This window comes from Heptranchias perlo, chromosome 3 (genome assembly GCF_035084215.1).
Source record: "Heptranchias perlo isolate sHepPer1 chromosome 3, sHepPer1.hap1, whole genome shotgun sequence".
In the NCBI taxonomy this organism is placed as follows: Eukaryota; Metazoa; Chordata; class Chondrichthyes; order Hexanchiformes; family Hexanchidae; genus Heptranchias; species Heptranchias perlo.
In genome coordinates this window covers 58,320,426-58,336,337 of record NC_090327.1, presented here as the reverse complement: position 1 = coordinate 58,336,337, position 15,912 = coordinate 58,320,426, and the positions used below count along the sequence as shown (strand labels likewise).

General features: G+C 39.9%; 1 protein-coding gene across 1 annotated transcript in view; it reads left to right on the top strand.

The window, feature by feature from the left end:
• klhl14 (kelch-like family member 14) overlaps window positions 1-15,045 on the top strand; it is a 95,143-nt gene extending 80,098 nt beyond the window's left edge. The window contains exons 7-9 of the mRNA XM_067975471.1: window positions 5,998-6,156; window positions 9,972-10,129; window positions 14,631-15,045. Coding sequence (XP_067831572.1) covers window positions 5,998-6,156; window positions 9,972-10,129; window positions 14,631-14,771 — 458 coding nt within the window. The 3' untranslated portion in view covers window positions 14,772-15,045. The remainder of the gene's footprint in view (window positions 1-5,997; window positions 6,157-9,971; window positions 10,130-14,630) is intronic.
• Window positions 15,046-15,912: the final 867 nt, after the last annotated feature.

Below are 15,912 nucleotides of genomic sequence, written 5' to 3'. Positions count from 1 at the left end.
AGAGATGCAGTGGGATTTGCCTGGCACCTACAGCTTGCTGGCAGCATTTAAATGAGGCCCACACCAGAAAATTGTTCAGGCCTCCCAGTGCCAGCTTCAGGCATGTGGTGTGACTGCTCACCAACTTTGTGCCCGTTTCAGATAGAAGTCTAAAATTACCCCCACATTTCTTGAAGCATCTATTGAGCTTCATTGGAACAGTATAGGAGATCGAAGACAGAGGGGGAAAAATTGGATAAGGGCCTGTTTCGGGCGGGGGTAGTGCACGCGTTAGTACCGAGCCCAATGGACCCTTCGCAGGCAGGACTTAAGTTTGGACGCACCCGAGGATTCTAGCGCAAAAATAAAACAGGAAAGGTGGCTCAGCCGTGGCTTACAGAAGAAATTAGGGATAGTATTAGATCCAAAGAGGAGACATAAACTTGCCAGAAAAAGCGGCAAGCCTGAGGATTGGGAGCAGTTTAGAATTCAGCAAAGGAGAACAAAGAGATTGATTAAGAGGGGGGAAATGGAGTATGAGAGTAAACTAGCAGGAAACATAAAATCTGACTGTAAAAGCTTCTATAAATATGTCAAGAGAAAAGGATTAGTGAAATCAGAAATGGGAGAAATTATAATGGGGAACAAAGAAATGGCAGAACAATTAAACACATACTTTGGTTCTGTCTTCACAAAGGAGGACACAAATAACCTCTCGGAAATGGTAGGGAACCAAGGGTCCAGTGAGAGGGAGGAACTGAAGGAAATCAGTATTAGTAAAAAAATAGTGCAAGGGAAATTAATGGGGCTACAGGCTGACAAATCCCCAGGGCCTGATGATCTACATTCCAGAGTACTAAAGGAAGTGGCCCTGGAAATAGTGGATGCATTGGTGGTCATCTTCCAAAATTCTATAGACTCTGGAACAGTTCCTACAGATAGGAGTGTGGCAAATGTAACCCCACTATTTAAAAGAGGGAGAGAAAAAACAGGGAATTACAGACCAGTTACCCTAACATCAGTAGTGGGGAAAATGGTAGAGTCTATTATAAAGGATGTGATAACAGAACACTTGGAAGGCATTAACAGGATTGGACAAAGTCAGCATGGGTTTATGAAAGGGAAATCATGCTTAACAAATCTACTGGAGTTTTTTGAGGAGGTAACTAGTAGAATAGATAGGGGAGAACCAGTGGATGTGATGTACTTGGATTTTCAGAAGGCTTTTGATAAGGTCCCACACAAGAGGTTAGTGTGCAAAATTAAAGCACATGGGATTGGGGGGAATATACAGGCATGAATTGAGAATTGGTTGACAGACAGGAAACAGATTAGCAATAAATGGGTCTTTTTCTGAGTGGCAGGCAGAGACTAGTGGGGTACCGCAGGTATCAGTGCTTAGGCCCCAGCTATTCACAATATATATCAATGATTTAGATGAGGGAACTGAATGTAACATTTCCAAGTTTGCAGACGACACAAAGCTGAGGTGGAATGTGAGCTATGAAGAGGATGCAAAGAGGCTCCCAAATGTGATTTAGACAAATTGGGTGAGTGGGCAAGAACATGGCAGATGCAGTATAATATGGATAAATGTGAGTTATCCACTTTGGTTGTAAAAACAGAAAGACAGATTATTATCTGAATGGTGATAGATTGGGAAAAGGGGAGGTGCAACGAGACCTGGGTGTCCTTGTACACCAGTCGCTGAAAGTGAGAATTCAGGTGCAGCAAGCAGTTAGAAAGGCGAATGGTATGTTGGCCTTCATTGCAAGAGGATTTGAGTACAGGAACAGGGATGTCTTACTGCAGTTGTACAGGGCCTTGGTGAGACCACATCTGGAGTACTGTGTGCAGTTTTGGTCTCCTTATCTGAGGAAGGATATCCTTGCCATGGAGGGAGTGCAACGAAGGTTTACCAGACTGAATCCTGGGCTGGCAGGACTGACATTTGAGGAGAGACTGGGTCGACAAGGCCTATATTCACTAGAGTTTAGAAATAAGAGGTGATCTCATCAAAACATATAAAATTCTAACAGGACTAGACAGACTAGATGCAGGGAGGATGTTCCCGGTGGCTGGGGAGTCCAGAACCAGGGGTCACAGTCTCAGGATACGGGGTATGCCATTTAGAACAGAGATGAGGAGAAATTTCTTCACTCAGAGGGTGGTGAACCTGTGGAATTCTCTACCACAGAAGGCAGTGGAGGCCAAGTCATTAAATATATTCAAGAAGGAGATAGATATATTTCTTAATGCTGAAGGGATCAAGGGATATGGGGAAAAAGCGGGAACAGGATACTGAGTTAAATGATCAGCCATGATCGTTTTGAATGGCGGAGTAGGCCCGAAGGGCCGAATGCCCTACTTTTGTTCCTATTTTCTATGATTCTATGACTTACCTGCAATTAGCCTTCCTTTCCAGGCCTTACTTGTGGAATCAATGCAATTCGCACTTTCCACCATCAGAGGGAGCTGAATCTCTTAAAGGGAGGATGTTTCTTAGAAATCTCTTAAAGGTAGCTGGTACCTGTTATTTGCTGGAAATAACAGTCTACTGTCTGCACGGAGTCTGAACAGAGATCAGACATCGCACACTGTAAAACACAGATGCAGGTTCCATCCCTATGTTTACACACTGATGAATTATGTTAAAACATTGAATAAAGGTTGCGCACTACTAAATCCCACATCCTCCAATCTGCACGCCAGAACTCATCAATCTGCCGATCTGAGTTGATACCAGGCCTGCGAGAGTCCATGCAAAAAACTCTCTGCTGATGCACTGGGCACCTTGGGTGCAAGAGATGGACAGAAGGAGGGACATCCTATATCCGCAGGGAGGGGTGGGGGGAGGATGGGGGGTGAGGGCAAGAGGCCCTGCAGACATATACTCAAAAGGCAATGGGAGGCAGCGGGGAAGAAGTCAATGCCAGGCACACAGTATCATGAACATGGATGCAGTGCAGGAAGAAGTTCAATGCTTTGACATGAGTGGTCAAGGTGAGTGAGGTCAACTGTCAAGTGGCGTCTCCTACCAACTGCACCACGCACTACACCCCCCATCACCCACATACCAATAAACTCTATCCATCAGTACTCAACTCTTACAATCAGACGCTTCCTCTTACCCTTACACATTACCACTGTTTCAAGCCGCCCACCCACAACTCACAGGCCACACACACTGACAGCTATTCAATCATGACAGGCACATCACTCAGACACACGTCCCGCTTTCTTGCAGGAGAAGGTGGCGCATATCAAGAGGCAGCAAGTGGCAGTGGCATTTAGCCCCTCGAGCCTGTTCCACCATTCAATGAGATCATGGTGGACCTGTGATCTAACTCCATATACTCGTCTTAGCCCCATATCCCTTAATAGCCTTGGTTCACAGAAATCTATCAATCTCAGATTTAACATTCATAAGTGAGCTAGCATCAACTGCTGTCTGCAGAAGAGCGTTCCAAATGTCTCCCACCCTTTACATGTAGAAGCATTTCCTAACTTCACTTCTGCACGCCCTGGCTCTAAATGTTAGGCTGTGTCCTAGTATTCAAGTGTAGGAGACCTCCAAACACAGTTACAAATATCTCGGCAGCCAGAAGCAATAATCCAGCCACTAACCTGTAAATCCTGCATGGTCCCTTTAAAGAGCACTGATATGGGGGAGGGAGGGTCCTCCAGGCACTCTAAGACACGTTCAGATGGTCGGGGTTAAGACTGTGTGTTGAGTTGAGCGTTAAGTCCCAAAATGGAGTCTATCACTTTAAATCAGCGTTGCACACTGAAGCCATTTTCTGCCTACTTTACATGATTCCAGCGTTCGTTATCTGCGCCTGCGCTAACTCCAATACCAAGATGGCGTCTGGCGCATGTCATGCAGGAAACGTGCATGTGCATCCAAGACGCCGGAGAGGCCATGTAGCGCCGAAACAATGGGCGCTACATGGCCCAATTTAACGCCCAGAGAGTTCAGAATGGAAATGGGGTAGGGTTGAAGTGAGTACATCACACATGTCTTCCTATGCCTAAGTGGTTGGCTGCAGAGAAAAATGGCTGAGAAGAGGTCGCTGCCTGTACTCTCAGCATAAATTGGTAAAGGGGGAAAGGAAAAATACATTTTAACAATGGGAGTACGGCTTGCATTAATGACACTGAGATCTGAAATTTTGCTGTGTAGCAAAATCATAGGCAGGAACTCATACCCTAGCATTCCAATTCACAGGTTAACTTAACACTTTACTAATTACAGTGAACAATATTTTTGTACATATAATTAACTGTAGGAAAATGCCCTAAGAATTGCCTTAAATGTGTCCTCAAAATGGATTCAGTTGTTAGACTGAAAGCTATGAAAGGAAAGGGCTAATGCTAATTAAACCATGAGGGGTTCTACAAACAAAAAGTTTCTGACCATGGATGGAAGACGACTCATTAAGAAGGAGATAAATATTTGCTGCCTTATCTGGACCTTTGTGCGACCCCTTTGTCAGCAAAGAACTGAGAAGTTAAGGAGTAAACGAGTGACCTGGCATATCTAGGTTTTGGTGCTTCATTGATTTGGAGATGATCAGGGGTACCAACAGGGCTGTGTGAGGTCATTAACACCAGAAGGTCTGAACTCTTCTAACACGTGTCACTCAGATTAGTTAATAGAATTGAAGAGGTTTCTTTGGAAATTTAGGATACTAAAATCTTCAGTTTTCAGTCTGCAGTTCTCAGTGTTCAGTCATTAATTCTTAGTTTAATTTTAGTTCTATTAGTAGCTCTTGTAGTAATCTTTGTAGTAGTTGGTGTAGGAGTTCTTTGTTTAATATATGTAGAAGGATGTTTCTGTAAAATTAGAAAGTGCATCTCTGACAGAAAGAGAAAGGTTACAGAAATTAAGATTGTATGGCTATTCCAGCCAGATACAGGCAGATGTAAGTGTGTCACTTAGATGTGCAAGTTTCTCTGAGATCAAGGAGGAAAGATTTAAGCCAAATATACAGTTATCAGCATGCAATAAGAATTTACCTAGGAGCAAAAGATCAAGAAGTGGAAAACACCTCTACAGAGGTTCATCATTTGGACATCTCAGAAGGCTAACGCTATCCTCCCAGAGGAAGGCAAACCAACCAGATCAAAAATGCCAGCTCATAAAGATGAGGTTGTATCACTTCTGAAAACATTGTTAACAACAAGCATATAGACTTTAATCTATTCAATAGACTGGTTATCTAATGCTGTTAACTAATCAGCTATCTAAGGTCTCAATTGTAAATTTACAATCAGCAGACAATTAATGCTGAATTACTGTGACATAACTGAACTGCCTCTTAATCTCCGTTATTTATTTCGTCAGTTGATCCTATCTATTAATTATTGCGCACTCAACCTTTAAATTTAAGTGCTGCTAACTATGAGTCGAAGGATAATAAACAATTGTTCTCTGACTTCTTCTTTGATAATTGATGAAAAAGGGTTAATTAATTCACTCAGCAGCTTGTGCAGTTCCTGAAGGGAGGTAGGTAGTGCAAATGCTAATATAATCCAAACTGGTTGATATAAGACAGTTCAGCGAGCCAAATTTAGACATTATTAACTCCTAGGCTTAGACTAGGTGGTAAACCACAGATGTTTCTTTGATGAGAATTTAAGTTAAAGCGGTTAAAGAGTCATCTGGTGCCCTTAATGAATATTCTTATCAGGGTGTCAATCCCAGTGTTCTTATATAACATGCTCCTATTAAATTACTGTCTCCACTATTTTAACAAAGGCATTAACCAGTTATTCTTAATTGAACTAACACTTACGTTAAATTAGTGGAGAGAGAAATTTGATGTCAGTGTGTTTAACGTTCATATGATAATAACACTCACGGTAATTTCCAGGCTATTGTCTTACACCTATGTTTCATATTCCCAATGTTCAATGACAATGATGAAGTACATTCCCCTAGTGAAATGGAGTCGTCATATATAAAATAATATATTGTACAATAATAATAGTTCCAATCTTGATTATCACTTGCAGGAGGCGTTCATAATGGTGAATATGTATCGTGGCTCTACTGCTATGACCCAATAATGGATGTATGGGCCAGAAAACAAGACATGAACACCAAACGAGCAATTCACGTTCTGGCTGTGGTGAATGATCGTCTGTATGCCATTGGGGGAAACCATTTAAAAGGTGAGTTTTACTAATGATGAATGCAGTGGCATTAGGACAGGTTTTATGTATGAGACGGACCACCACATTGGAAGTCTAATTGTAGATTGGGCTGTTTAGTACAGTCATGGGGAGGTGTAAATCCTGAAACAGCTCCTAGGTATATTTATACCACCATAGGATCTGCTGTAGCTTTGCATGTGGCCAAAGGATGAGACCAGGATGTGGCTATGGGGTGCAGCTCTGCCTTGAAACATACTCCTCCTATCTCTTATTAAAAATCTTGAGACTGGACACACATCCTGTCCACAAACTTTACCTCCTGTTATCATGAATTTTCAGTTATGATCTTTATGTCAACATCCATAATGGAAATTCCCTATGTAAACATTTATAATAGAAAAAGCTATTAAAGGGACATCAACATTTTAATATAGCATGAAAACCCGATCTGTCTGCCATGCTGTAGTTACAGGCCTCCCATCATTGATAGCGCTGTGGCACCAGTTGTCAAGTCCATCCACCATTTTCTTTTTGGTCTTTAAACAACAATGTCTCCATTTACCTGGCCATCAATTTTTAGATCTTCCCTGCAGGTTAAAAAAAAACCTTTTAAACTTGTATACTTTTCTTCACGATATTTCTTCTGGCTTCCCATCCTCACTTCCTTGTCTCTGCTGATACTTTCCCCATTGCTGCTATAATGCCGCTGAAAATCGGGCCTCAGACCCCCCGCTGTGCTCACCCACTCAGCCCCACTTTGCGCAGCCTCTACTGCTCTATTTCAAATTAATTCATTTCTATTGCAATTAATCTGCATAGTTTATAGCTTATTCACAGTCCACTCTGCATTAAATTACTTCATTGTGCCAGCCTTATTCAATTTACTGCTGTTATTTAAAAAAATGCATTTTAGGTCACTAACTTTACACTTCTTACTTACATGCTCCACTTTTATTTAATTAATACATTTCAGTACAGCCCTGTTCGATTTCCTCGTCTTATTTAATGACTTTGACAGAAGCCTATTCTAGTTCCTTCTTTTATTAAATTAATGCGCTTTTGGGCAAACCCTTTCTATTATATAGCCACTCATTTCATTTATAAATTTCCACAAACCTATTTGATTAAATAGTGGCCCCACCACTATCAAACGGCCGCTGCTTTTATGTAATCAATAAATGCAACCCACTTCCATTAAATAGTCACATTTTCATTTAATTTATAAATTTTTGGGGAAGACCATTGCAATTAATAGGAATGTGTAATTTACTTAATAAATTTTCATGGATATAGCTCAGTTCATCTGACGTCTTGTCAGCAACATGACAGGAGATCCACTAGCACATTATTAAAAGCCACTTTTATCTTGATAGTGCCCTGTCAGTGAGTGTGATACTCTGTGGTACTCCTGCTGCCAGCAAACAATCAGTACAAAGGAAGCAAACTCCCCACTGCTGACAGGACCATCAACTGAATTTCCCTGGGTCCCAGAGCCAGTCCAAAATATAAGTCTCTTTATTTTTGGTCCTTCAATTAATATAGTAGAAACAAATGGGGCTTGTAGGTTTTGGTCTGTACACTAGCGCCACTTTCTTAGAGCCCTGGCCTGCAATATTGGCAAAATATAAACAGAAATGTTTGTTGAAAATTGGTAACAGAATTCAGCAATGCATTTCCCTGCAGCTACCTGCAACTTACTCAAGCTGCGCCGCTGCTATAGTATCTTGTGGCTGCATATTTAGTGCATGTAACAAGGAAGTGTATTAAGCTGGAAGATAAAAGCAATTTCAATTCTTTTCCTTTTATTTTCTATTCATTTTTTTTTATTATTTCCCTCCTTAGGTTGCTTCCTCTCTCACAGTGCATACCATTTCCTGTGCAGACAACCTGCTGTCAGACCCTTGTCAATACTATGCACCAAGCACTCCTTTGCCAATACTGCCTTGAAACAAGCCTACAGGAGGTGTGCAAGAATGCTCCCATGGCAATTTCCCTCCTCTTTTGTAAATTATTTCCTGTCTAAGATTGGCAGTTCACCACATGCTCAAACCGCAGTGTGCTGACAGAACAATGCTCTCCTGGGTTATCCTGCTAGTGTGGCTGATGCAGGAAGAGAGAAATTAAATAAAAATATAATTACAACATATAACAAGGTAGATAGAATTCTTACCTTATTGCAGTTGTTGCTGACTGGTTGTTAGGCAGAGTGCCAGTGCGCTTTACTGTTAAATTAGCGCCTGATGTATTTCTTTCTGGACTGGATCATATCCATGTCTGAATAGCATAGCACATTTTGAGCTGTCCCTGTTTTATTAGTTTGCCAAATGAATAATTCGATCCATTTCAATATTTTTGACTCAGTTCCGTGAGTCCATAAATATATTCCAATTGTGCACTCCAAGATCAGGACCTCGCCTGCCTGGAGCACCTGTCAGAAAATATATGCTATAAAATTGGTTCCTGAAAGGGCATTTATGGTACATATGAATGGTAATTATTACTACTGCACTTTTCAAACCAGGAAGGCATGTAGATCGATGAAGATTAAATAGTTATCAGCTATTAATTATTAAAATATACGCAACAGAAAATAGAGAAGGGGAAATATTGAGGACATTGAAAACAATGAGAGTACAAGAAGGTGGCAGAAGCATACATTACTTAAGACAGCATATGCTTGATGTGCAAATGGAATTTCCCTGCTTTACAGTGGGAGAAAAACACAGGGCTAACCTTTAAATTCTGTTAGCAACCCTCTGTATCAAGAGAATAATTTATTAAAATTTGTATGAATATGGTAAACTAATAGCCCTGAATTTCTGTGGGGTTTTCCTGATTGCCATAACTTCGATGGAGGATTGGCGGAAACCTTTGAGAAACAGTGCAAACAGCCGTTTTTAGCTATTTACACCGTTTCTCCAGGCTTCAATCACTCTCTCACTGGAGAATCCCTATGGAAATTCCAGGTGGTTATGCTCAAAGGAGAGGCTAGAAGGCGAAGGAGAACCAAATACTCCTTAAATGAAGCACTTTGATTAATAAGTAATCATCTCCATATCTAGCCTCCACTTATGCTTGGAGCCATTGTGACATATAATGGCAATGGCCTGTTAACTCATTTGGAAATTAATGCTTCCTTCCAGCTGGGAGGCAATCTGGAAGTGTCTGAGCTGGGAAAGTTAGTACCAGCTTTTCTTACTTGTTTTATTTCTTAGGTGTTCAAAGTACTGATTTCTCTGCAAATAAACAAAGTCACTCACATGTACCCTCCCCACTCTCCCCTAGTAATAAGCATCACAAGAGCAGCTACAACTGCAGATGGAGATCTAAAATGGTGTGACTCTGCAAGAGCGAAATCAAAATCAAATTATAAAACTGAAAATATTGAACATGTCCACTATGAAGTAGACGATAGCTGGGGAAGATTTCCTTGGTGCGTTATATGTAATGAAGTCATAAATCCTTGACTAACACATATAGGATTTTGCTACACATAGCACACATATTCCATCAATATTTTTAGATTTTTTTCAAATTGGAAGTAAAAAGAAAGAAAGACTTGCATTTATATAGCACCTTCCATGACTTCAGGATGTTCCAAAGAGCTTTGCAGCCAATGAAGTACTTTTGAAATGTAATCAATCATCCCTTCTGCTTTAAGTGGAAGTATATGACCAAACTGGGCCAGTAATTCATCATTAGTTCAGTCCAGAGTACATTATACACCTTTTTCCTTAAGAGCAGTGCTGAAATAATCAGCTATGTCAACTACTGTATCAAGCAAAACTGTTCTCAGCTCATTACTTTGATTCAAAATGCTTCTGTTGGTCTAGGTTTCTCACATCTTGATGTTATGCTCGTTGAATGTTATGACCCTAAAGGTGACCAATGGAACATTCTCCAGACTCCTATCTTGGAGGGTCGCAGTGGTCCAGGCTGCGCAGTGCTAGACGACAATATTTACCTTGTTGGTGGCTACAGCTGGAGTATGGTGAGGTGGATTTGATACAATATTTTTGTAATATTTCAATGATAATTGCGTGGACAACTTCAAAGCACACATATAAAGGTAGCAGCTCTGAACAATAGCAAGTCTTTTCTCATTGCCTATGCTTTGCTACCAATACCTGCTGCTTCACACTTCCAAGTCAAATTGGCACTTCATTGCCAGATTGCAAATTGCTATTTCTTTCCCGTCACCAGATGGCAATAGCCCCCACCCAGTTTTATATATCAGTACATTACACCCTTCAACTTAAATTTGTAAGTTTATGATTATTCTCATTATTTTTAAGCTTATGAAATTCAGTTTTGGGTTTCTGGACATGTTGTGAATAACACCTTCCACTCTTGGCTCCTTCTTTGGTGTTGGTGACAAAACATTTTGGATAGACTCCCGTCTAGGCATTACTACACTGATGGGTGTGGCTGGGGGTAACTCCCAAATGGGGAAAAGTACAGAATCACTAGTTTCTGCACTGGATACACCTCGAAGAAATGTCCCTTTTGGTTGACCTGGATTTGTCCCGTGATGGGTAATTACTGCCATCTCCCATTGTTTTGACTGGTGAGGGATCTTCCAGTTGGCGCTCACTATCCTGGCCACCTCCTTTCCTTTAGGGGCCTTCACTGTAATACTTCAATGACATTCTTGTAGATTACTTCAAATCAGACACACAAAGCAGCATTTCTAAATAACTAGCCTTCTATTGTTACCTGCACTTTTCTACCAGTACCTCACACACTTCTAGGTCAAACTATTACTTCTTCTTAAGATTAAAATCTGCTATTTATTTCCAACAACCAAATCCAATTATCTCCTACCATCCAGTTTTACAAATCAATATATTACCATTATTTTTTGGTTTACTTATTAACTTTTGCATGTGGTTTCTTTATCTGATTTCTACAATGGTCAAAGCATCCAAATGCAAGGGATCTATACTAGAATGGGGAACAGAGAGTTGAATAAAGCATGGGATGAACCAGCTTTAGGTCTCCTCTTCCATCATTGAACCTACATATTCAGACATTACCTTGGTGGTTAAATTGTTGTATATGAAAGTCTGAAGTGCCAGTTTGAATTTGAAATGGGCCTCTTGAATGCATCAGCAAAATATTCTTAGAATGGAGACTTGATCCAGGTTTAATCCCAATTTACCAGTTCATCAGATTGCTAGATTTTAATAAACAGCCTACTTTTAGTAGATGAATTGTGGAATCTATGGTGCCATTCTGACTGCTGAGCAGCCATTAAGTCCTGAAACTTAAGAATTTCTAAATTGAAATAAAAATTACCGAATCATTTTAATGAGATTTATACTCATTTTACAACCAAGAAGTTAGATATGATCTACTAGATATCTGAATACATTTTAAGAAAGAAACAAGATCTGTCCAGTTATGTGGATCGGTTAAAGAGCAGCAGATGGAAATTTGAGTAGAAATAAATGTAATGGAATATATATTGGAACAGAATCCATGAAACATGGAGACATTGTTAGCAAAGGTAGAAAAGGAAAGTTATTTCACCACTCAAGGACAAGTTCCAGACAATGAAAAGCTGTTATTAGCTGCATTTATATTGGGCTAGGTGTCACGTTAGCATCGCGGCTCCTGATGTGCGAATCTTGTGCAGCTGCCAACAAAACCAAAGTAATTTTCTTGTATTTACTAAGGTCAATGTGCAGAAAGACTTTTTTTTACTGGAATGGTCACAGCCATACAGCAATATTAAAACAGCTGTTAAGTACCAGGATGCATTTCAAAAGGATTTGTTTATAAATTGAAATAAGTTACTCAAACTTTGAAACTGATCATACTATTTTCAGAAAGGTATTGATCTGTTGGAAAGAGCAAGGAGGATGTTTTTGGATTGTAAATTATGAAAAGAGATTCACAGAAGTGAACTTATTTTCATTAAAGAAGCTTGATAAAGGACATGATCCAGGTTTTTAACACAATGAGAGGAAAGAATAATGTAGGTGCAAGCAGGTTATTTAGTTCTTTGCTCACAGTTCAAGTTAGTGAACAAGAGCACATAATTAACAAGATTTGAGATTAGAAGGGTGTTTTTCAAAGATTAGTGAATTGTGGAATAAACCCTCATCTAAAGCAGTTAATCCTGTGTCAATTGGCATCTTTAAAAAAGGAGCTAGCCACGGCCCATGGAACAGCATCCCAACAAGGAGGCAATGTTTTCAGAGAGGAGGGGACAGGAGAAAATTGACAGAGAAAAATCAGAGATGATTTTACCAAAAAATTACCATGACTGAATTACAGCCCTAAATTTTATATTCCCAATCTGCTGAGACTATGAAAATGTCAACATTAGGAAGGCAACAAGTCATTGATTTACAATGTAAGATTAGATTGATATTCTTGAATTTTGCTTAATTTATCTTTAGGGTGGAGAAGATGGCAGGGGAAACTTTTCCTCAGGAGATTAAATAGGTGAAATAGAAACTATGATAGGGTAAATTATACATGTTCTGTGGAAGCAACAGGCTCAATGGAAAGAATGAATTTGTTCTCATTCTATGCTTTCTTACGTTATCAAACAAAACTACAGTACTTAAGATAAAATGATTTTTGATGTATATCAGATCAATTCTTCAGAACAGTCTGTTATATATTGCAGAGGAAAAGGAATTGTCAGTTCTTTTTAGCCTTCTTATTAGTACCAACTACAGCACACAGACATCATTTTGTCATCTAGTCTTTGAGGTCATCATAGAGGTCGACAGGCGTTACTGTGAGTGAAATTCAACTCCAACGGGTTGAAAAACAGGCGATAGCGGAACGGCCGTCCATTACACACGCTGCCCAAATTTCTTTCCATTCACTTCAATGGAAATGAAAATCAGACGGGGTGTATAACAGGCAACCGATCCACTATGGCCCATATTGCACCCCTGCCAAAGTTGAATTTTACCCCCACTAAATCTTAGACTCAAGGCCATTTTTGTAAATGCCAAAAAACTAGGCAGACCTGGACCAATCCAGTCAGGCCCTTGGATGGCTCTAATATGTGCCCTTACTTCTGCAAGATGGTTATAACTAGAAATCCTTTTTGAATTGTGCGTTGTGCGTAGTCATTGTGCCACCTAGTGTTAATTAACAGGTATTACCAAATAATTTGGAATAAAATGGATGCACCAAATGGTGTGTGTGCGCAGAAATGCTGGTGACATTCAGAGGCCCTTAAAAGTAAATAAACTGCATTAAACTATTGGATTTGGGAGTAAAAGCCAGTGTAAAAGTACAAAAGGTAATATGTGAACGTAAAATAGAATCAGAAGAGTGCCAATTCAGAGTTAACTTGAATGTTCTTTGGATGTAGGCTGTTTCTTTCCTGTTTTCTTTTTACAAACTGCAAGTACAGCTATCATTAGAAAAGTTTTCTCTATATTTTTGTCAGATTTTTTCATTTTCTTTTCATGACACTATCATGACCCATAATGATAAGTTATTGTATTTTACTGGAAATAGGGATACGTTCTGTTCTTAAAAAGCTAAACCAAAAGGTGTATCCATCTTACTGAGTATTTATACCTAATTAAAGTGAATTCTAATGGAGTACGTTCTGTTCAAACTCCCCCATTTTATAGAGAAAAATAATGGGCTTAGAAGAATCTAATATGACAAGTTCTTAGAAACGTCCACTCTCCAAGTTGCATGCAGAGTCGAGCCTTCCTCCCTACAATGCTGCTTTATGGTTTCACTGGTGAGGAGGGCTCCATACCCCTTGGAGCAGCTCTGTTGCAAACAATTGGAGCTCTGACATCAGACCAGGCCAAGAGGTAATCCAGAACCACAAGGTCCGAGTAAACTGTGCTTCAACGTTCTTCAGAAGCACCCAATCATAGCATGTTATGCTATAGGTGGTACTGCATGAAAGAAAGCATGAACAAGAGGCAGCATTGCCTGATTGGCTTCACCCACCCAGATATCATCAACTATTTCTGCAGGCACTGGCATGCCAACCTGGGAATGATGTGGGGACCTGTCTTCTCATGGTCTGGGTCAGCAGAGAGGCATATGTGATGACCTTGCAGCACAAGACTTGCATATGCAGGGACAGTAGATCAGCTGAAACTTGGCTGCACTTCTTTGCAGGTAAGCTGTGATGCTCACCTATGGGGTATGATACCATGGAGTGGCACACAGGGTAACCTTCCCTGCAAGCGCCTCATGCAGCACCTCAACTTCAGCAGCCATTAAACAAGAGGTCAAGTGCTGGAATGCTCAGGCCCTTATCTGTAGACTCAGGATACTACTCACATGATATAAAGATATTTCTTGCAATAAACTGAATACTCTGTACAAGAAGGGTAGAATACCATTTACATTTTTAGTAATCAACTGATCTGGTCACATATGGACAATGCAGTCACATGTAAGTTCAGGTCAAAATGTGGTATAGAAGAGATGTGGATTTCTTGAAAGTTGAAAATATGTGTTAGTTTGAAATGCTGTATTTGATATTACAGGGGGCCTACAAATCATCTACAATTTGCTACAGCCCTGAGAAAGCAACTTGGACAGAATTGGAAGGGGAAGTTGCTGAGCCACTAGCTGGCCCAGCATGTGCAACTGTTACATTGCCAGCCTGTGTGCCATATAATAAATAAAACATTTTTGTCAGTTCACAACATTAATATAAACACTGAGACAATTTATTTAAATGATATCAAGTGCAAAGTACAGAATTCTTACTCCCAAACATATTTAATGTTTGAAATGTGCTTTTTTACTATGGTAATTTATGACTATGAAAATAATGTTATGTAAATCTTTGTATCTTTCAGAAGAAAGGCATGACCAAGTAAAATAACTGATGTAGTAGAATATAACAATATGTAAATTTTGTACAGGATAAGAAAGTGTAAATGAAGCTTGTCTGTTGAAAACATACTTAAATAAAAACTTTAAAAATGCTGTGTGATTTAACTTTATTGCACAGTTGGAAATAATTCTTGTCTGCATTTAACTTTCATTCAGAAATTTACATCTATATATTTTGTGAAGTCACTGTTTTTTGCATAGTACTTTGGAATTACTGGCATCTTGTACAAACACTGGGAGCAACATACTTTTAAAGAGATGAGACATTTTGGTTACAGTTTCCTATGTTCAACTGCACCTGGGGATATACGGGGTCCTGCCTTTATGCAGATTTGAGTCAAAACCGATGCAACATATTAGTCGTTCTGATTGTCATATGTGTATTAGAGTTTAACCCAACGGTATATTATGGGAAGATTGGGATGCACCTTGGTGTGCAGCTAACATTGGCAATTGCACTAACCTCTGAATTGTACTTGGGATGGGATTTGTTCTTCGTTGAGTAAACCCAGTTAGTATGGGGTTGGATCTGCAGGGAATAATAAGACCAAAGTTAGTAATGACCTTTGGGGTCTGCTGGACTGCTGCCCAAAATGGTTGGATGCGGAGATATGACCAAAACATATGATGCAATGTACCTTTCTAGCTACAGCTCCAGTCAATAATTTTCTCCCATAGAGGGTTATGGAATCTGAAGAGCTTAGGTAAATTAAGGTATGTTAAATACATATTGAGTTGACTCTTTTGCATTTTGCTTTCTATGGTGGTTGTGAGGGTCTGGGTCCCTATCAAATTTTTCTATGGGACTGTGAAGGGCCCTGCCTGCCCCGGGGGAGAAGCCCTGGAAACCCTGCGACATTATAAAAAGGGGTGGAGACTTGGCAGAAAATGCTGGAAACATACTGCAGGCCAGTCAGCATCTATGGA